Source organism: Rhincodon typus, chromosome 11 (assembly GCF_021869965.1).
Source record: "Rhincodon typus isolate 14 chromosome 11, sRhiTyp1.1, whole genome shotgun sequence".
Classification (NCBI taxonomy): Eukaryota; Metazoa; Chordata; class Chondrichthyes; order Orectolobiformes; family Rhincodontidae; genus Rhincodon; species Rhincodon typus.
The window spans coordinates 30,821,344-30,845,051 of NC_063342.1; the positions used below are offsets into that span (position 1 = coordinate 30,821,344).

A 23,708-nucleotide genomic window follows, 5' to 3' on the forward strand; every position below is an offset into this window, starting at 1 on the left:
GGGTTCCCAAGCGGAATATGAGTTGCTGTTCCTGCAACCTTCGGGTGGCATCATTGTGGCACTGCAGGAGGCCCAGGATGGACATGTCGTCTGAGGAATGGGAGGGGGAGTTGAAATCGTTCGCGACTGGGAGGTGCAGTTGTTTGTTGCGAATCGAGCGTAGGTGTTCTGCAAAGCGGTCCCCGAGCCTCCGCTTGGTTTCCCCGATGTAGAGGAAGCCACACCGGGTACAGCGGATGCAGTATACCACATTGGCAGATGTGCAGGTGAACATCTGCTTGATGTGGAAAGTCTTCTTGGGGCCTGGGATGGGGGTGAGGGAGGAGGTATGGGGGCAGGTGTAGCACTTCCTGCGGTTGCAGGGAAAAGTGCCGGGTGTGGTGGAGCTGGAGGGGAGTGTGGAGCGGACAAGGGAGTCACGGAGAGAGTTGTCCCTCCGGAAAGCAGATAAGGGTGGGGAGGGAAAGATGTCTTTGGTGGTGGGGTCGGATTGCAGATGGCGGAAGTGTCGGAGGATGATGCGTTGGATCCGGAGGTTGGTGGGGTGGTACGTGAGGACGAGGGGGATTCTTTTTTGGTTTTTATTGCGTGGACGGGGTGTGAGGGATGAGGTGCAGGAGATGTGGGAGACACGGTTGAGGGCGTTCTCAACCACCGAGGAGGGGAAGTTACGGTCCTTGAAAAACGAGGACAACTGAGATGTACGGGAGTGGAATGCCTCATCCTGGGAGCAGATGCGGCGGAGGCGAAGGAATTGGGAATAGGGGATAGCATTTTTGCAGGAAGGTGGGTGGGAGGAGGAGTATTCTAGGTAGCTGTGGGAGTCGGTGGGCTTGAAATGAATATCGGTTTCTAGGTGGTTGCCCGATATGGAGACAGAGAGGTCCAGGAAGGGGAGAGGGTGAGTTTCTGCAATGCATTTTGTAAATGGTACACACTGTGAGTTACCTAATTTCCCAAGTTAACACTAATTTTTTTTGTTCCATTCCATGCAGATGAGTTTATAACGTCCAGTTGAAACACCTGCTTAAACACATTATTTTTCCTTATCTAGTGCTTTTAACAGAGAAAAATATCCCAACAGCTTTTCACAGAGGTCCAAGGAAAGTGAATGCTGAACTAGGGAAGAATTGATCAGTGTATGGGGGAATCAAGGTCTGCTGTATATCTGGAAAGTTACATGGTATTCATGAACTTCAAAGGAACGCCAGTAGTTAGCCAAAACATTTCATTTAAAAGATAAAATAAAAACAAAGTGCTGGAGATACTCTACACATTTGGCAACTTTTGTTTTTAGGGAAACAAAATTAATGATTCAAGTCTGATATGACTCTTCAGAAAAGTCAGAAGTGAGTTGATAAGGAGGGGTGGCATCGACATGAACAAAAGCCCATATTTGAGAAAAGTACACCAATCAGTGTTTTAGCTGTGATGTGTGTGAGGAATAGAAGGTGGGTATTCAGGAGTTTAATTAGTATTGGGCAGAGGAAATAGGAGGTGAGTCCATGGAGAAGAGGAAATTGTAAAGAGCAGAGAGGAAGAAACTTAAACTAATGTGGCTTCAGGCAGCAAATTAGGGAAAATTGGACTCGATATGAAATGAATTTAATCTTAATGATGCTGAAGTCTTTGCCCTTGTTAGAGATAAAGATGGTGAGAGAGGTGACAGGGTTTAAGAAAGCAGTTGTACGAAAAGCAAAGAAGCCTTGCAGTGCTCAAAAATACAGGGAACATGGACAAATACACTCGTGGAAGCATCCAAAACACTTGGGAAAATCCAAACATTGCAGTAATCAATCAGAGAAGGATTGTACCCATAGGTCAAAACATCAGCATCTGTGAGGAGCTGCTCCTCCAATCACTAGTGAGCCTATCAGCACCAAACGTAAAAAGAGAAACTGCCTGTGATTACAGAAGTGAGCAGTTAGAAATAGCAGCAATGCTTGTGGTCCTTTTACTGAGGCTGGGTAGGTGCTTTGAGGCTGAGGAGGACATTTACCTGGAAACAGAGGGAAATCACCTTCCAGAAAAGGGGACGTCTGACAGCAAGTTCATTCATCTTCTGCAATGGACAGGGGAGGGGCTGAGCATGCAAGCAAAGTAAAGGAGGCTCCATTGGAGGTGGAAGGTGGAGGAGGCTGCACAAGGGCTGGGGAGCAAACTGTAAAAGCATCTTTGTGGGTGGTTGAGAAAAGGAGCTGGTGGGGTACTGCAGGTATCTTTGGATCAGTAATCTTGAGGCCCGAAGCTAATGGGTTCGAATCCCACTAGTGTAGCTGGTGACATTTAAATTTAATTAGTAAATATGGAACATATAGCCAATCTCAATTTCTGGTTCATTAGCACCCTTGGGAGAAGTAAATTTGTCACCCTCATTTGGTCCGGCTTGACGTGACTCCAGACACAGCATAGTAGCTGACTCTTGACTGCCTTCTGAAATGGCTTGACAAGCTATCCAATTTAAGGTAATTCAGAATGGACAAGAAACAGGGGCAAAAAACCTTGTCAGCAATGTCCACATCCCATGAAAGAATAAAGAGAAAAAAGGAGGCTTGAACAGCGGGATGGGAACAGAAGTACACCGCATGATGAGGTGCAGGCAGAGTTGATGACTCCAGAGGGGCTGCGAGGAAATTGGTGATAGAGGCTGCAAAAGGGAATGGAGGAGAGATGCAAGTCCCAAGGGGGGTGAGGGAGAAGGAGATTGATGGGCGGTAGGGGGAAGGGGGCTGAGAGGCAGTGTTGCTGAAAGAGGCTGCAAAGGAAACAGCAGATTTAAACTGATCAACAAAAGACTACTCAGCTAACAGGGACTGGCAAAACTTGAAAATCGCTGTGACAATGAAATCCTTAAAAATGAATAAAAAGATAAAGTCATCACAGTCCTGCTCTCTCGTTACAGAGAAACACTTGATGGTGGTTTAACCTAAGGGTTACCATGCCTTGGGCAAGGGGAATGGTTGAGATGGAGAATTCTTCATGGTAATTTCAGCCAGTGTGGGAATTGAACACATGCTGTTGCCATTACTCTGTACTGCAAACTAACTGTCCAGTCAACTAAGCTAACCGACCCATTGAAAATGAATGTTGGTTTTCTAGTTTAAGGCTATATAAATTCAGGAGCTAATATTTGGAGAAAATGCAGTGGATACTATTGTGTCGAACAGTGTCCCAAGTGAGATCCAGGATTTAGTGAAAAGTAACTAAATGGTTAAAATCTTCCATCTTTGTCTATGTGATGGAAATACCACAACTGTGACATTTCCTGTCCGTGGAAAATGTTTTTGAGGCAATAGCTGTGTATACAGTTTATTAGTTATTTTGAAAAAAAAATTGTTGCTTACTTATGCCTGTCATCTTGTGCCAATTTAAAATCTGTGGTGGCTAAGGAATTAAATACTTCTGAAAAGAGAAAAGAAGTTGAAGCATTTCATTATGTACCCATCAAGATTAAGATACAAGAAACGGACTAGATGAAAGGTGCACAAATTTGAGACCAGGGGCCTGATTGTGTCATCACTGGCATGGAAATGCAGCAGGTAAATGTCAGTCTTAATGCTTAGGGTATTGCCATGGGAACGCAGCACACAACGGCAGATTTGATGACCGTTTTATCAATAAAAACAGTGCAATGTGTGGATGAATTCCTTTTGCTGGCTTAAAACAGGATCCTCTGTATTAATACATCTAGCACAGGCAAATGTATCACATCGTGAACCTAACTGACAATCTTAAATTGGTTTTTGGTGTAATTCTTAGCACAGTGCAAATTATCGAATAAATGACATCCAACAGCACAATCACATCTAAAGGTGGACAAACTGTTCTGAGTTTGCAAGCATGGGCTGATTCAGCACAATCGACATCCTGCTCACTGTGACGTGTTGCTTGGCACACAGTTCACTAGTTGCTTGGAACAGTGGCCTATATATCTGTATCACATCAACACTGAAAATCATTGTTTACTTTTGTGTTAAGCAAAACATCTTTTTGGCTTGACAGCAGCATCTTCTTCGGGAAACCATTTCTGTGTTTAATGCAAAATAGAAGGCTGGGACAGCTTGCTTCAAATATTATTTAGAGTTTAAAAAAAACGCAGATTCTGGAATTCAAGGTAGATTGTTTAACTGTTACAGGCACCTTCTCCCTCCAGGGTAATGTGAAGTATACTGGGCTCCGTTCTGGACCGAAAGTGGTGGACATAGGCCCTTTTATGAGTTTTTGTGATATACAGTGGGTGATGATTTGATTAGGGTAGCTATTATCTTGTAGGATTAATTTGACATGTCCTATGGAAACTTCAAGTTTAGGTGGTGAGCAGATGGCTAGGGTTCTACTCACAAGGTTGCTCATAAGATTGATCTTGCAGTATATGGAACTTCAGGAATCCCAAAGCACACAGTGACTAGTGAATGTAGGCTTTCAGTAGACAGTGGTAGAGTGATCATTACCAGATTTCTCAATTAATACTTTGAGTAAAGAGAGCTGACTTGAATATTCCATTTCAATGGTAAATTTGTATTCAGGATAGTGTTTATTAAGGTTGCAGGCAGCTGAAACTGCAGATGCAAATATCATAAACATGCCAACTACATATCAGAAGTCAACAAGGGGTAGGAAGTGCAGTGGTCATTCCATTGAAAATGCACTTCCCATGGTAACCAATGAAGACGTTAGCAAGTGCTGGGCCTCAATTACTCCTTGACGTGTGTTCCGAGGCTGTAATTTTAATGAAGAATTGATAATTATTGAGGATGCAAATGAATTCTTCTAACTGTGCTTCTGTGCAAATCCAAATGCTCTCATGTCAACACAAATACGATATGAACACATCCAACAAAGGAGTTAGTGAGAAAGAACGAAGAACTACTGAAAACCAAACGAAACTGCAAAAACTCACAAAGCTGCCCTCAAGAAAATCTCAACAAAAGCTCTCAAAAATAAGGATCCCTGGAGCCTTGGGTTACAACATAATGCAAACTATTCTACACACATCACAAGCACAATACAACCAACATTGCCAATACATTTTTTTTCACAAGAGGATTGTTTTTTACGCAGCATCTCCTAACTCTTAGTGTCGATTGATCTGGACTGGGAAAAGTCACTATTTTTTCCAAATTCCTGATTGTAACTGGAGATAGTTTGGGAGAGGTTCTTTTGAGATTTCATTTGTTAATCTTTTCCTTAAAAATAATTTTATTTAAGAATTTCCTTTTAACATCACCTCATTTTTAGGGTAGGGTCTTTTTGTCAATTCAGTTGTCTGTTGTCAAAACTTCTCTGTAATAGGAGGGAACTTCACCTTAAGTAAAATAATGTTAGGGACTGTAGTGATTGGAAACAGTTGGATCTTGTTGACTGTGAGATCCTTTATTGGGGCTGTTAACCTGGGCCAATCAGGAAAGCCCTGGCTGACCAATATAACCAGGAAATTTAAAATCTCCTCAGTCCAGGGGACTGACACAGAGCTGCTGGCTACAGCCAGGGTGAATTGTGCACTACTAAATAAAGGGTCACTTGAAGATGAGATATTGGGCTCTGTACAGTTATTTCAGTGGTGACGGGAGAAAACAGGACATGACTGAAGAACATTCGCTTGCAATAGTCATCTTGGAGTTGGGGGTAAGCCTTTCTGGTGTCATGCGTTTATTTGGGAAGCTTGACTCGTTTGATCCTGTTGTCGAAGACTGGGCCAAGTATGTTGAAAGAATGCAATATTTTTTGGAAACAAATGACATTGGGACAGATGAAAAGCATCGAGTAGTCCTTCTGACTGATTACAGACCTGCTGCATTTTCGGTTATAAGGGGCTTAACTTTCCCAGAGGCACCAACCTTCCAAGAGTTGACGGAATTGGTTTAGGAATATTATGACTCCAAATCTCCTCTAATTCTGAGATGTTTTCGGTTTTATTCTGCTGTTAAACTGGAGGAATCTGTATCAGGATTTTTGACGAGGTTGAGATGACTGGCAGAGGCAAGTGATTTTGGGTTAACCCTGAATGAGAGACCATTTAGTATATAGGATTAGTGATGTAACCATGCAGAAGAGCCTACTAGCCGAAGCCCAACGGGACTTCAAACAGGCACTGCAGCTGGCCTGGTCATTAGAAAATGCAGCAAGTGGAGCACGGGAACTGCAGGGCATCCCAATCGAAGTGGAAACTCTCGCCTGTCCAACTGAGATTGGGGAACACCATGTGAGTGTAGGCAATCACACAGCCTCATGCAGGGCATGTCCTGATCAGAGGGACCCTTGGACAACCCACAGCAGAATACCCCGGCCAAATGGCTAAAATGTTCTTCAGAATCGGGGCCAGTGAGCCATTGTAGTTGTTGCCGGTATGAGGACTCGAGACAGCAAAGGAGTCCTACAAGGCCTGACTTGAGTCGGAAAACTCGTAGGCCAGTACCCAGGAGAGTGCACATCCTGGAAAGTTCCCCTACATGTGGGTTGGAATAATTAAATAGCTCCGTGACATCCAAATCGGAGCCAATTAAAATTAACATTTGGTTAAATGGTCACCCAGTTCTCATGGAGGTCGATTCTGGTGCAACTGTATCTGGTTGCAGAATTGGTCTTTAACAAGACTTGCTTGGGACTCCAACCCTTAAGTTTACACAAGATGTCAGCCAGACTGAGAACGTACAGTGGGGAACTGTTGCAGATTAAGGGTATGACTTCGGTTCCGGTCTCCTATGAGAAACAGTTGCGGCAGTTACCACTGATGGTAGTAAAAGGCTTCAGTCCAAGCCTACTGGGTCAGAATCATTGAGAAAGGTTCACCTAGACTGGCTCAACATTTCTCGATTATAAAATGCTGCCTCAGTGAAGTCCAAGTGACATATCCAGGAGTATTTCAGGGAGGGCTTGGGACTATCAAAGGGGCTAAAACCACTTTATATATTGACCAGGATGCAATTTTGCAAGGCCCGCTCAGTGCCATCTGCCTTGTAGGCAAAAGTAGAGGTGGAAATGAGGAGCCTGGAGAGTGAAGGGATCACTAACCCAGTGCAGTTTGCAGAGTCGGCAGCACCGGTCGAACCGATTGAGAAGCCTGATGGCTCAGTTTGCCTTTGTGGAGATCTTAAGCAAACAGTAAACTGCTTCTCACAGCTGGATAAATACCCAATCCCTTGCATAGAGGACTCATACGCAAAGTTGGCAGGAGGGCTGTCCTTTATGAAGCTGGACATGAGCCACACCTACCTGTAATTGTGACTGGATGAGAACTTCCAGAAGTATCCTACAATTAATACCCATAAAGGTTTATATCAATATACAAGACTACGATTTGGGGTATCATCAGCCTACGTCCTTTTCCAGTGGACCATGGAGAACATTTTACAAGGTCTACCCTAGGTTGCCATTTAGCTGGATGACGTACTAATAACAGGGAAAACCAATAAATAGCACTTGGAGAACTTGGAAATAAAAGTTTAAATGTTTCTCCCAGGCAGGCCTACACCTTAGAATGGAAAAATAGGTTACACCCATTAGAAGATAAAGTGTGGCTGATCAAAGGAGCCCTGGCTCCCATGTCTGTATCAGAGCCTGGGTCTTTCCTTGGATTAGTGAATTGTTATAAAAAAAGTCATACGTGACCTGGCCTCCACCTTGGCACCCTTACACCTCCTATTGAAAAATGGTCAGCTTTGGAAATTGCCCCGTAGCCAAGGCGTAGCCTTTAGGGAAGTGAAAAAGCAGCTATCATCATCGAAGGTGTTGGCCCACAATGATCCGAAGCGAGAAGTAGTACAGACATGTGATGCCTTCCTGTACGCTATTAGGGTAGTGTTGTTTTCACCGATGGCCCAATGGGGAGGAACGCCTGATAGCATATGCTTCGCGGACTCTGGCTGATGCCTAACGCAAATATGCCCAGATAGAGAAGGAAGGTTTGTCGGTTATCTTTGGTGTAAGGAAGTTCTACCAGAACCTTTACAGATGGGAATTTGCCGTAGGAATAGATCACAAACCTCTGATGGGGCTACTGAAGGAAGACGAGGCAGTGCCGCCCATAGCTTCCGGAAGAATTTCATGTTGGGCCTGTATTCTAAGCATGTACACATTAGAACACTGTCCAGGAAGCCAAGTGGCTAATGTGGATACCTTGAGCCATCTCCCACTGGCAGATACCCTCCCCTGGAAGAGTCCTTCCAGTCACTGCTGACAATATCTGACTGTGGACACAAAGATCCTGTCCTAGTGAGACTGAAACAGTTGGTGGTAATGGCGGAAACGGAACGGCCATCGCAATCAGGACTGAAACCTTTCTAGACCCAGCAAGACCAGACCACTGTAGAGAACGGCGTATTACTGTGGGGAACAAGGGTGATTGTCTCGAGTAAAGATCACCGCCAGTTACAGGCCAAACTGTACCAGGGTCATCCAGGGGTTTCCACAATGAAGATGCTAGCAAGAAGCTATGTCTGGTGGCCAGGGTTGGATGCTGACATAGCTGTGTAGGTAGAGTGCCCAGAGTGCCAACAAAGACAAAAATTGCCACTACTGGCAACCCCCCCACCCCTCAACGTTTCGTGGGAATGGCTGGGTAAACCCTGGACTTGGTTGCATGTCGGCTATGCCGGTCTTTTCATGGGCTCAATATTCCTGGTCATTACAGATGCCCATTCAAAGTGGTTGGATGTGCATAAAATTCATTCCGCAAACTCGGGGATGGCAATTGAGAAGCTGCAAGCATTGTTCATGATACAAGGACTCCCAGAAGTATTGGTCACTGACAATGGAATACCATTTACCAGCAGGGAATTTGAATGTTTCCTAAAGTCAAATGGCATTCAGCACATAGGACAGCTCCATACCATCCATCATCCAATGATCCAGTGGAAACAGCAGTCCAAATATTAAAGGCAGGCTGAAAGGAATGACCTACAGCATCAATGGATACCAAACTGTCCCGGTTCCTGTTGGATTATAGGATCATCCTGCATGCAACATCAGGGATAGCTCCAGCAGGGTTGCTGATTGTCAGAAGACTCCTTGCCAGGTTAAACCTGATATTTTCAGACCTGGGCGTGGGAAATGGCAGCAGGAACGCCAATGTTGGCCACATGTCTCCTCTAAGCGAGGGAGACAGTTTAATTTAGGGGATGAAGTTTGGTGCTGGAACCATGGAGATGGCCCTGTATGGATATGAGGTGAGGTTGACATGAGGTCAGGTGCCGTTACTTACAAAGTTTGGGTAGGTGACACAGTCCTGAACAAACATGGACCACCTGAAAGTGTTTACCTTGCAAGTGGGGAAGGAGCAAAACATACCTGGCCCCTCCGAGCAGCCAGAAGGCCAATCAGAAACCATAGGTTCTTCCCCTCCGTCTAGTGTTGAGGAAATCTCAGAGGCCGAGATGGATGCAGCCTCGATACCATTACCGCTGAAAGAAGAGGAGGAAACTCTCTTGAGATGCTCCAGATGCAAGAACTGGGCTATGGTCCAGTACACGCTGCCCATGTCAGAGTCCGAGTCAGAGGAACTGGACCTGGGCTGAAAACGTTGCAAGAAAAGTTGGAAGAGAGAGACCAAGCCTACATCACCAGACTTGGAGGGTGGCGGGGGAGGGGTGTAGTGATTGGAACCAGCTGGATCTTGTTGACTATAAGACCCTTGATTGGGGTTGTTAACCTGGGCCAATCAGGAAAGCGCTGGCTAACCAAAATAACCAGGAGATTTAGACTTTCCTCAGAAAAAAAAATACAAAGAGGAGATGACTCTGAGCTGGCTGGCCAAAGCACAAATAAATAAAGGGTGATTTGGTGACAGGATACTGACCTCTGCGATTATTTTAGGGAGATTATTCAGTATTTGCCTCTGAACTAGTGGTTCAAAGTCTTTCTACAAACCTCTGAGATACAGTGCACACAAAAAAATATATTTTTGAAGATGCCTGAATTGAGTTATTAATCCATAGAAAGAATTGAGTGAATAAGAGAAAATTTAATCAAACAACTCACTTTGTGAAGAGATAGGAATGAAGTGAAGTGATACTAAACTAATTGTTCTGTTATGTTCTTTATGACTAGTATACAATCATTGGTTGTAGTAATTCACTTTATTTGTGAACTACTAGGTGCTGGCTGTCATCTATTACAAGAAAATCGGCAGAAAGGAGGATACTTTAGGTGCAGCAAATCAGTAGTGCTGCTGCCTTTTTAATAATTAGCCACTGCTAACATCAGTCTTGGCAGTAAAGGCCTGTTTTAGAAGATACTATACAGCTTTTTCAGCATCAGTATTCTTATGATGAGCACGAGGGTAAAGAATGTGGTAAAAAAGGAATATATTGCAATCATACAGCAACTTAATAGACACCTTGAAAGAGAAAAGCGTTTTAACACATCAAGCACACCCATGCTTCAGATTTACACAGATATAATCAAGGGGTGTACCCAAAACCATTTTTTTTTCTGTGACTAATGTGCATTTTTTGGTTTTAGGTTAGATTTCCAAATTTATTTTAATTTTAGCAGTATTCAGGAGGATGCTGTGACTTGGTTCTGGGATCTGGCCTCTGAAGTTATTTCACTTTAGGAAGTCAGGAGGCAAGTTAAGCATTGCAGAATCCTTGACTTTCAGAAGGTCATTGTAATCTTGTTGTTTGTTAATGCTTGTATATTCGATTTGCTTTATATATTGTCACTTATCTTGTTACAAAATACAGTGAAACGTGTTGTATAGTGTCGCCACTCTCCGGTGCCATCTTAAAACACAGAAAAATAAACTAAAACATAGAATATAAAGGAAGAAGAATGAATAAATAAAGAAAGTGCCTGACTTTACAGTCCTTCTTGTTAAGCGCTCCATAATGGGCGATGGGCTTGGTGGCCAGGCATGAGCCCTCTACACCAGTGAAAAAAATTAAAGATGGTTACTTAACAGTAGAAGAGAACACAAATTGAGTCAGGAGATGGTATAAAGAAAGAGTGACAATATGTGCAGAGTAAACTGATGTACAAAAGAAGTAAGGCAGTGTCAATATGGTCAGAGTTATTTTTAGAGATGAGATTGTTGCATTAGTGGGATTGTACTGCAAATGTAAAAATAAATCTGATAATGCTAAAATGGACAAAAAAGACAACTAGATCTGTGTTATGAGATAACAAGGTGTAGAGCTGGATGAACATAGTAGGCCAAGCAGTATCAGAGGAGCAGGAAAACTGACGTTTCGGGTCTAGACCCTTCATTTCTGAAGAAGGGTCCAGACCCGAAACGTGGGCTTCCCTGCTCCTCTGATGCTGCTTGGCCTGCTGTGTTCATCCAGCTCTACACCTTGTTATCTCAGATTCTCCAGCATCGGCAGTTCCTACTACTTCTAGATCTGTGTTATATCTTGACTTCAAACAAGTAACTAACATTTGAATCAGGAAAGATTGGTTGATATGCAATAAAAACATGAATTTCAGGTTCAGGCTCACAAGATATTAGAATTAAGTGAATATTCTTTTGTGAATAACAGCAATGAAAGAAAATTCCATGGAACACAGTTTAATGGGAAGAGAGACACATAACTGAAAGTTCAGATATATGGTGAGACATTATGAAGCCAGTTAGGTCATAGTTGCAATTAGGGCACCATATGATACGAAAGATATAGAGGCAAGAGATGGCACGGCTCAAATTCAATAAGATGCTGACTAGTATAAGCAAATAGAAATACAGAGAAAAACTTGAGAAACTGGGCATACTTTCAATTGGATCTTATGGGTTGAATCAATAGAGGAAGTTATATTTATGAACTGGAACAGAATCACACTTACGCGCCATTTCTCCTATGCTTAGCTGGATCCCACACACGTTATCTAATCCAATAAATCATACACAGTTCCCATCCTTATTCACAGTAAACATCATATTCTTATTATTTCTGAAGAAGGGTCTAGACCCGAAATGTCAGCTTTCCTGCTCCTCTGATGCTGCTTGGCCTGCTGTGTTCATCCAGCTCTACACCTTGTTATCTCAGACTCTCCAGCATCGGTAGTTCCCACTATCTCTGATACTCTTATTTTACCCATGTTTCAAAGATGACACATGCACCAGAGGGATTTAAAAAAAAAAATTCTACTTCCTAAATAAGTATATGGCCTTCACTGCAGCTTATTACATGATCCTTCACTACCTTAGATCACTCCACCAATGCTAGATTTGTTTTACCATCTTGATTCCTTTGCTCCACCAATGACTGGATCAATACAATCTAACTACTTGAATTTTCTCTTCATTCTTCCACTATTTTTGTAGTAGGACACCCACTTTGCAGAACACCTATGTTCTGTCTACAAAAATGACCCTGAGTTTTTGGTTGCCTGCCACTTCAACACACTATCATGCTCCCATGCCAACCTCTCTGTCTCAGGCCTGCTACAGTGCTTCAGCAAAACTCAGTGCAAGCTGGAACAACAGCATCTCATTTTCCACTTGGGGACCCTGTGGTCTTCAGGACTCCATTTTAAAGCCTGAACACCTTCCTTTATGTCCTCTGCCCACCCCCACACCTCTGGCCTTCTCATGACATGGGCTGCTTTCATCACAGCCAACCCATTTTCACTCACTAATGGTCCCAATTATTGGCTTTTCTTTCTCCGTGGCTCACCGTTATCCATCTTAAATGCTGTTCTCTCTCTCGAGACTCCATCTCCACATATCGTGTACTCTGATCTCCCCTCCTCTCCCAACTCTCACCCCATTATCGTCAGCATATATAGCACACACAAATCTTCTCAAGAAGAGTCACTGGACCAGAAACATTCACAGATGCTGCCCACAGATGTTGCCAGACCTGTTGAGTTTCTTCAGCAATTTCTGTTTTTGCTTTGAGAAGTATCCATTTCAGTTTACAAACATGTTGAAAATGAATTCATTTGCATTGCATTTCAAGATGAATTGAGTTTGTTTTAACCATTTTTGAAGAAAACAAGTATATTTCTCTATATACTGAGACTTTTGTTCATTAGAACAGAAAACAAAGATGCTTCAAGGGGCTTTGGATGGGCTGGCGTTGTGGGAAAAAATGTTGCAGATGGAATTCCATGTGGAAAAACATGAGGTGATCCACTTTAGGAGGAAAACTGCAACAGAAAGTACTTCTTAAATGGTGAGAATCCCAGAAGTGTTGAACTCCAAATGGACTTGTGTTTCCTTATTCACAAGTCACTGAAAGTTAACATATAAGCATAGCAAGCAGTTAAGAAAGTAAATAGTAAATTGTCCTTAATTATAAGAGGATATCAGCACATGGCTGCAATTATGTACAACCTTGGTGAGACCACATCTGGCGCATTATGTTTAGTATTATTCTCTGTATCTATGGCAAAATATTCTTGCCAAAGAGGGTGTCTTAAGGATGGTTCACCAAATTAATTCCAGCGATGGATGAATGGATTGTTCAATGAGCGAGGTCTAAGTAAACTTAGAGTCATAGAGTCATACAGCATAGAAACATACCCTTCGGTCCCACTAGGTCTACCATGTTCCAAACTAAACAAGTCCCACTTGCCTGCATTTGGCTTATAACCCTCAAAAGCTTTCCTATTCATACACTTACCAAATGTCTTTTAAACATTGTAACTGTACCTGCATCCACCATTTCCTCTGGTAGCTCGTTCCACATACAAACCATTCTCTGTGTAACAAAAAAAGTTGCCCCTCATATCCTTTTTAAATCTTTCTCCTCTCACCTTAAAAATATGGCCCCTAGTTTTGAACTCCTCCAATCTAGGGAAAAGACCCTTGCTATTCACCTTATCTTTGCCCCTTATGATGTTATAAACCTCTAAGGTCACTCCTCATCCTCCTATGCTCCAGTGAAAAAAGTCCCAGCCTATCCAACCTATCTTAACAATTCAAACCTTCCATTCCCAGCAACATCCTAGTAAATCTTCTCTGAACCTTCTCCAATTTAATAATATCTATCTTATGGCAGGGTGACCAGAACTGTACACAGTACTCCAGAACAGCCTCACCAATGTCCTGTACAACCTCAATATGACATCCCAACTCCTATACTCAAAGGTCTGAGCAATGAAGGCAAGCTTGCTTAATGCCTTCTTAACCTACATGTGAGAAAAATTCAAAGAATTATGTACCTGAACCCCTAGGTCAATCTGTTCTATAATATTACCCAGGACCTACCATTTATTATAGAAGTCCTGCCCTTGTTTAGTTTACCAAAACGCAATACCTTGCATTTATTCAAATTAAACTCTATATACCACTCCCTAGCCAATTGAGCCAATTGATCAAGATCTCTTTGTAGTCTTAGATAACCTTCTTCACTGACAACTATACCATCAATTTTGGTCTCCTCCGCAAAATAAATAACCATGTCTCCTAAATGCCTATCCAAATTGTTTATATAAATGACTGAGCCCACAATCTTTGGTGTTCAGAAGAATTAAAGGTGATCTCATTCAACATACAAAATTCTCAGAGGGGTTGACAGGAAGGACATTTCTCCCAGCTAGGTTGTTTTTTTGGGCAAAGTTGGGATGATCTAGAACCAAGGGACGGAGTCTCTGAATGGGACTGAGATAAGGAGGAATTTGTTCACTCAGAGTGGCAATTCTTAGAACATTTTGTCGCAAGGGCAGTGGAGGCTCAGTTACTGAGTATTTTCAAGACTGAGCTCAATAGATTTCTACATCTTAAAAACATCAAAGGATACAGGGCTGCTATGGAAAAAAGGTGTCAAAGTAGAAAATCAACCATGATCTCACTGAATGGTAGAGCAGGCTTGAAGGGCTGAACAGTCAACTATTGCTCCTTTTTTTTTATGTTCTTAATTTTCAATATGCTTATGATTTGTAAAAGCTTTCTCAAACCCCCTTTTGTATAAACTATATAGGCTGTTTCTTATCAGTAACTTCAATACGAAGCATAGCGGCTGCTAAGCGCCTGGAGGCAAACAACTTTGAATTTAACTCTACACTACATTTTAAAAGTGATTTTTTTTTTACAAATGAGTGCTTCTCTTATTCTATTCACTATTGATGATTTCAAAGTAGTTATATAATTTGCTTGATCAGTACTGAAGCAAATTGTTAAACGGTACATCATTGCCTTGGTATTGAGCTCTTGTTGTCCCTACTTCGGGGACAGAAACCTTGGTTTCAAGTTCCATTTCAGGACGTGATGGCCATGAAAGGGGCTCATAATGGAGCTATACAGGCAGATTTTCACACAGATAGATTCTGAAGGGTTAAAATTGAGCCGTACCAGAAGCGCCACCCACTATGATGATGTCATATGAACTTGAGTGCAGAAGAGGATCTTGAAGGAGTGACCTGTGCTCCTCCTCAAAGTACTGTAACAACATCCATTACATTAATGAAACCTGTAACTAGTTGATAATATATATTAAACAAAATTTTTTTTAATTACAAGAGATTCTTCTAGTTAAACCAGGATGGTTTTCCTTGACCAAACCGAAGAAAGCAGACCCTGTAGTTTCCTACACTTAAAAAGGACAGTGGTGTCGACCTCCATCATGAGCAGAAGCTCATACAGTGTAGTGAGCTGCAAAATGCCCCTGGCAGGAGGTAAGGGCAGGAGAATTTATTAGTCAGTCAGAACCATGCATTGGCTATAATATGACAATTTCCCCATGTTAAAAGTCTCCACGCATGTCTTGCCATAAGCAAGTATCATTCTCATTCAGAGATGATCACACACAATTCCCTTGTCTACGATACCCGTTCCCAAAGGGCTCACTCAGTAATGCTGCTTTCCCTTCAATACACGCATTCATATGTACCAAAGCCAGCAGCTTTTGGGTGTTATATATTTCATATCCAGAGCCTTTCAGAGTGTCAGAGTGTCCTAAAACTTTTTTTAAACAAAATTCTTCAGAAACGTGATTGAAACTGCATGCAAGAAATAAAAGCGAAGTGTAGAGAATACCAATACAGTTTACCTTTATCTATTTCTGTTTTAATAAGTTTTGCTGAACATGAGCCCTGCAGCATTTGACAGTATACTGGATCAAATTCATCATATAAAATATGGATTGATTCTCTTGCTTTTTATGATGCTTAAGAATAGTGGCTAGGTATTAAATAATTGCAAAAAGACAAGCAGAATTCACTAGCAACGTAAAATAACTGTACAGGTATGCTGAATCTTAATGCTGCAGGTTAACCCATTTCAGCACAAAATACCCTTTACTATTGTGTAAGAATATTGTTATGTGGTTAAAATGTGAAAGACTGTGTTTTGCCTTGGTGTTGTCATTAATTACTACATTTTGACTTAATTAGAATAAGCATGATAAAGCTTGTGGAGCTCCCAGAACTTCCATTTTGATGCTTGCTAGCATGGGAAACTGCAGAAGTGAGACTCAGCCCTCTTTTATTCAATCTGACATTCAAGCCTCATTCCCTTTAGTCTGTGATACAAAATAAATGTAGAAACAGATATAATGGAGACTGGCAAAACTTAATGAGTCAATAACATATGATCAGCCACATTTAATGGTGATTTCTTTAAAAAGAAAGAAATATTTTGCATTCTGGTTAAACACATCTAAAATTGAATTGACCAAACAGTGCCTTTGATTTAGACTTTACAAGTTTTATAAACAAATGCATAAAAGTTTTAAACAAAGAGAACTTGCTATACTGTGGTGCAGATTTTTTTCTTTTTCTGGCTGTATCTAGATTGTCACTTACTTGTAGGGATACACATCGTGGAAACAATGTGAGACAGATAGAAGCCACCCAGTATTTATCAGCGTTGCACCACAAGTATGCCCTAAGGTATCAAAGTGGAGGCTGACTTGCCAGGGCCACTCACCAAGCTCCGCATCATTACCATTGACAATTCGACTTTGAAGGAAGGGTCGGTTTCCACAGTCTGTACAAAAAGAGAAGCTCCTTGTTGTATGAAGTTACATTAACAGTTCCAAGATTTTAAACTTGAACAGATAGAAATGTATTAGTGTTTCTATTATATAAATGTTTGTTTTGTGGTGGACGGCCTGAATTGCGTACAATTTGACTGACCTGATAAGATAATTATTTTAAAAAGTTGATCATTTCTACTTTATTAATCTATCATAATAGCTAACTTATACCTGTAAATGTATGAATGTTTTAGGCATTTCATAGAATTATGATCTACATCATTGTTATTGAAAAGTAGTTTGGAATATATTTAAACATAGCATCATCAGGCATAATTGTCAAATTGTAATAAATAGCATTACATTGCTTAAAATCAAGATAAATAAATCGTTCCCCTACTACACAGTTTAGCTATAAATGACAGTAATTTGCAAATATATGCTACGGCGTCATATTTGAGAATAAAAAAAAAATCAGCCAAAATGAATTCATTGACTTGTGGTAAGTATTAACACCATTAAAGATGTCTTTGGTGCTACAGGAATGCCACTATCAGCATGATATTGAGTACAGAATATTAGGAGGCACTGAGATTCAAATAAAACTGAAAAAAATCCCAGGAATGACTCCCCTTCTTCATGAGTGCTTAAAGCAGTTAAATTATTTAAGCAAACTCAATCCAATTCTTTGTAAACATCACAATGTAAAAAATATTTATTAAACAACTGCATGAAATAGTTACTTCAATTTTAACTTTCAATGGTCAAAGTTGAATGTTCAGAGTTTCATAGATATAAATATAATCAGTACAAGTGATCTTGAATGTACACAAAGATACAGAATCATAGAGTCATTTAAGGTGTACAGGACAGCAAAACTCCCTTTAGCCAATTGAATCTGTGTCAGTCAAAAACAAAAATACAGTTATTCTAATGCCATTCTCCTTTACATATGTAGTTGAACTTGCACAGGATAAGTTATAAAACTCCACATCTTTATAATAGGATATTATAACAAATATATAGCATACAATTAATTATTCTGCTGCTACAGTGAGCCTGTATCAATAATAAATTTAATTATTGTAAAGATGGCTTGTTGTTTTTTAGTTGGCACATTCCTATTTCAACTGGTGTTTGGATTCTCAAGATTGTGTCATGTCCTCTAAAAACTATTTTCTTTCCTTATAAGTAGTTCCACACCATTTTGGAAATCAATGACATGCACAAAGCTCCATTTTGTGAATGTAAATTCAAAACTTACACCTCTACATTTCCTTGAAATACAATGGTGCTCTGAATATTGGGTATTATTGTGCCACAAAGTGGGGAGTATTGCTCCACTCTGTCACGTTCCAAGCAGGAAGCATAGCTGCAAGACTAAACATTTTTTCCCAATATCAGTCTGACTCTATTGTGCCACTGTTGTGCATTTTCCTGTGGCTAGGTAAATGATTTGAGTTGGCAGCAGGTTTCCAGTTCTCTCTTTTAAACCATACACAGCACATAATTTGCATGGGGAAACTGTAATGGGATGAAAAGGCTACATGCCTTCAGTCAACAGTAACATACTTGAACCATATATGTTTCTGAACCCTTTCTCAGTAAGAATAATTTGGTGTCAGTGTCAAAGCTATTCTCTTTATGCACATCTTAGATACATAGAAAATTCTTGTTTTCATTCCAAGCTGGACTGGCCTACATTCAGGCTGCAAACAGAATGGTCATTGTGCATTCTGTAACAGAGAAACTTACCAGGTGATTGAAAAACCCAAATATGGCCTTCTCAGCTAAGTCATTCCTTTTCAGTACAGCTGACGAATGAAAGACAACTGTATCTCAGTCCTTCTTGCGGCTGAGTCATACAGTCTGAACAAAAGGAGACTGTTTGAAAAATGATAACCCCAATAAACCAATCAATTATTTCAAGGGATTAATTGGTTCTCAAGATCCTCAATCAACTTTTGTTCTACTTACTAATTCTAAACAAATGGATTTTATCCTTTCTCCTCAAGGACCTTTTTTTTTACCAACGCTACAATATCTTGGTTAATTAGCTGCCCCACTTTTCCCTTTTTCTTCTACCCAAAAATATTAAATACCCAGTTCTCAGCATTTTTAAGTTACTTTTCCATTATTGCCACAACATCACATTCCCCATAAGACTAACTGTGTTTAGCTCATCAATGTTATTTACCACACTTTGCATATTTACACATCTACAATTTAAACCTGTTGCCTTTATATTCCCTGTAATCCTTCTTAGTCTGGTCAGTCAAGGATGCTTAGTTTTGAGCATATAGATTTGATGTAACCAATTTAGCATGTGGTAGTGCCCCACAACATGATATCCTCAGCAAGAAGCAAGGACATCATTTCTCTGGGAAATCTGCAGTCGTCATTCCCACTACTACTCCATGGACAGATGCATCTGTGAAAAGTCGTTTGGTCAAGACAAAGTCAGGTCATTTTGACCCTCTTATTGCATCATTCACCAGCAGCCATAAGCTGCGTTCTGATAGTTATGTCTTCAGGAATTTGCCAGCTGAATCATTTGTGGTGCTACAGAACCATTCTTGGTTATGGATATTAAAGTCCTCATCCAAAGTATACCTGTGCCTTTGCTCCTTTCCATGCTTTTTCTTAGTGGTGTTTCAATATGATTTGCAAATTAAAGAGAATAGTCAGTAGCAATCAGTAGGATGGTACCTTGTCCACATCTGATCTGATGCAGAGGCTGCATGTGTCTGTAGTGATATTGAGGATGTGAGAGATCACTCCCTCTCAACAACAGATCAACCTTCCACCATATCTGATGGGGTGATCCTGCTAATATGACAGATTCTATCCAGGGATAGTGACAGTTAGAGACATTGAGTATGATTATGTCAGGAAGTTTATGGACTAGTCTATGGGGCAGCAATTTTGCACAATTCCCCAGATGTTAGTGAGGAGGACTTCACAGGATCAACTGGGCTGGGCATGCCTTTGTTGGTTCTGGTGCAGAGGTTAATGACAATGGTCATCTGCTTTAATTGTTATTCAATGTTTCTAGAACACAGTTATTTACTACCACTGAGTGCTTGAGCTATTTCAGAGGATGATTAAGAGACAACCATATTACTGTGTCTCTGGAGTCTCTGACCATGCTGAGTAAGATTGGGAGATTTCCTTCTTCAAGGAGGCACATAGTGCACCAGATTTCTTTAAATCTGAAGCTAGATTTTATTTTAATTAATTGAATGAAAATTCTGCAGCCTCTGTGGTGGAACATGAACTCATATCTCTGGATCATTTGTTTAAGTATTTGGAAAATAAATCACATAATATAGCCATATTATTAGTGTTTGCAATAATAGTGGGAACTGGCCTCATTCCTGTTACTACAGGTCAGCACTTTAGCAATTCTTACAGCCTGTTGGAGCATAAATGCTCAACTCCTTTGACAGCCTGCTTCCTCCTGAGCACAGAGTCCCACACCTACGATGGCAGCAGTCTAAGTACACATGGCAGTAACTGTAGACCTCAAGACCTCCAAATGACCTTGCATGTCTACATTCAGGCATTGGTACCATAAGATGCAGATGCAGAAACAGGCCATTCACCCCGTCAAGCAAGTTCCACCATTCAAATTCTGATCTGACAATCCTCAGTAACAAAAACAGAAGTTGCTGGAAAAGCTCAGCAGGTGTGGCAGCATCTGTGAAACAAAAATCAGAATTAACATTTCGGGTCCAGTGATCCTTCCTCGAACAATCCTCAACTCCACTTTCCAGTCTTTTCCCCCATTACCTTTGATTCCCTTGCTGATTAGAAATTTGTCTATTTCAGCCTTGAATTTGCTTAAAGACCCAGCTTCAACAACACTGCAGCAAAGAATTCCACAGATTCACAACCTTCTGAGAGAAGGAATTCCACCTCATTTTTCTCCTAACTGGGCGACCCCCTTATTCTGAGATTACACCTTCTGGTACTAGACGCTCCCATAAGGGGAAAACAACCTCTTAATTTGTCAAGCCCCCTAACAATCTTACATGTTTCAATAAAGTTGCCTCTCATTCTTCTAAACTCAAATGAATACAGGCCCAACGTACTCAACATCTCCTCTTAAGAAAATCCTTCCATATCCAGGATCAAACTAGTGAATCTTCCCTGGACAGCTACAGCACGAAATGGGTTCTTCAGCTCATCATGTCCGCAGCAGTCATTCACCATCCACCTATTCTAATCCCATTTTCCAGCACTGTCCGTTAGCTTGCATGCTATGGCGTTTCAGATGTTCATCTAAATATTTCTTACATGTATGGAGGGTTCACATCTCTACCACCATTTTAGGCAGCGAGTTCTAGCTACTCACTGCCACCAGGTGAGAAAAGCTTTCTTCAAATCCTCTCTAAACATCCTGCTCCTTGCCTTAAAACTGTCCCTAGTTATTTTCGTCTCTACTAAGGATAAAGTTTCTCCCTATCTATGCTCCTCATAACTTTGCACATGTCAGTCAGATACCACTAACACCTCCCCACACCTGTCTGCTCTGCTCTAAGCAAAACAAAACCAGCCTATCTGGTTTCTCTTCATAGATGAATCACTCCAGCCCAGGAAATATCCTGGTGAATCCCCTCTGCACCCACTTTTAAGTGCAACACTTCCTTACTACGGTATAGTAACCAGAACTGCACACAGTACTCCAGCTCTGGCTTAAATAATGTTATATACAGTTCCATCATAATCTCCTTGCTCTTGTATTCAATGCCTTGACAGTGCCTGTATGCCACCATACTTTTCCTTAGATAAGGAGCCCAAAACTGTTCACAGCTGTGGTCTGACTACTACCCTGTGGACTTGGATACTAGCCTTTTTGCAATTTATGATGGTCCTCGTCATTGACAGGTGGTTACCGATGTCCCACGCAACTTTGTGTGAATTATCTTCATGTTATCTTGTACACTGCGTCACTGATGTCATCCCACAAGTCCCCTGAAGCAGAACTCATCCTTCATGGAGATGGCATATAACCTACACTTTTCAACTGCCTGGCTACAGCACACTCATGCTCTGTGATTCATGACTGTTACACTTATTCTAAGGATCGCACTGTGCCAGGATCAGTGTCATGCTTAGTTTAAGACCAGTGATAGTCAATCCCCATCACTTGCAGGGGATAGCTGTTTTGCTTGATGTGAATTTGCCAAGGATCTCCAGACAGCAAATCATCTGAATCTGAATACATGCAGGAGGAGAGGGCTGCCGTGATTGAAGTGTGTGGGAAGGAAAAGAGGAATCATAAAAGTCCTGACAGTATGGAAGCAGAACATTCAGCCCATCAAGTCCACGCAAAGCCTCTGAACAGCATCCGATCCAGACTCACCCCCCATCCTTTCCATGTAACACTACATTTCCCATGACTAATCCACCTAGCCTGCACATCCCTGGACAATTTAGCATAGCCAAACCACCTAACCTGCATATCTTTGGACTGTAAGAGAAAACCGGAGCACCCGGATGAAATCCACACAGACATGGGAAGAACTCCTCTAATTCAGCGGTGGGTGTGATGAGAGCGCAAACCAGGGGGCAGCTGGGAAGGTAAGGTTTCTGTATTAAAAAAACTTGCCTCGTGAATAGACGAAGTGAAGCCTGAGCAGGAGCAAACATAGCAATGGGGACTGCTGGGAAAGTGAACTAATATATTCGGGCAGTGGCTAAATCCAAAACACTACACATGTAGTGTCTCCCATCCATCCTCCTCCTCTAACCAAAAAAAGGGTCACTGTTAGTGTCCCTTCTGACTTCACCTGCGAGAAGTGCCCCCAACTCCAGCTCCTCACAGACCGCGTTAGGGAACTGGAGCTGGAGCTGGATAAACTCCGGAGCATTCGGGAGGCTGAACGGGTGATAGAGAGGAGTTATAGGGAGGTATTTACACCCAAGTTACAGGATAAAGGTAGCTGGGTGACCATCAGGAGAAAGGGAATAGGTAAACAGTGCAGGGATCCCCCGTGGCCGTTACCCTCAATAATAAGTATACCGTTTTGGATACTGTTACAGCGGGGAGGGAACCTACCAGGGGAAAGCCATAGCAGCCAGGTCTCTGGCACTGAGCCTGGCTCTGTGGCTCCAAAGGGAATGGGGGAGAATAGGAGAGCGACAGTGCTAGGAGATTCAATGGTTAGGGGAACAGACAGGAGATTCTGTGTCATGAAGGAGACTCCCGGATGGTATGTTGCCTACCGGGTGCCAGGGTCAGGGATGTCGCCGATCGAGTCTACAGGATTCTTGAGGGGGAGGGTGAGCAGCCAGAAGTTGTGGTATACATCAGTACCAATGACATAGCTAGGAAAAGAGATGAGGACCTGAAAAGTGAATATAGGGAGGTAGGTTGGAAGCTAAAAGGCAGGATGAGCAAAGTAGTAATCTCAGGATTAATACCGGTGCTATGAGGCTAGGAATAGAAAGCGAGTGCAGGTGAACATGTGGCTACAGAGCTGGTGTAGGAGGGAGGGTTTCAGATATGTGGATCATTGGGATACCTTCTGGGGAAAGTGGGACCAGTACAGGAAGGACGGGTTGCACCTGAACTAGAGGGGCACCAATATCCTGGGTGGGAGGTTTGCTAGAGTTCTTTGGGAGGGTTTAAACTAGTGTGGCAGGGGGATGGGAACCAGAGCTACAGATCAGAGGATGGGGTAGCTGGTGTACAGGCAGATACAGCATGCAGAGAGTCTGTGAGGAAGGACAGACAGTTGATAGGGCAAAGTTTCAGTCAGTGTGATGGGTTGAAGTGTGTCTATTTTAACGCAAGAAGTGTCAGGAATAATGGTGATGAACTTAGAGCATGGATCAGTACTTGGA

At 41.8% G+C, this 23,708-nt stretch overlaps 1 protein-coding gene across 1 annotated transcript in view; it reads right to left on the reverse strand.

Annotated features, from left to right (window-relative positions):
* The window catches only part of LOC109932125 (suppressor of tumorigenicity 14 protein homolog), a 126,252-nt gene that overhangs the window by 14,532 nt on the left and 88,012 nt on the right, over positions 1–23,708 (reverse strand). Inside the window, exon 16 of the mRNA XM_048602972.1 lies at positions 16,684–16,867. Within this exon, the coding sequence (XP_048458929.1) occupies positions 16,684–16,867 (184 nt within the window). The remainder of the gene's footprint in view (positions 1–16,683; positions 16,868–23,708) is intronic.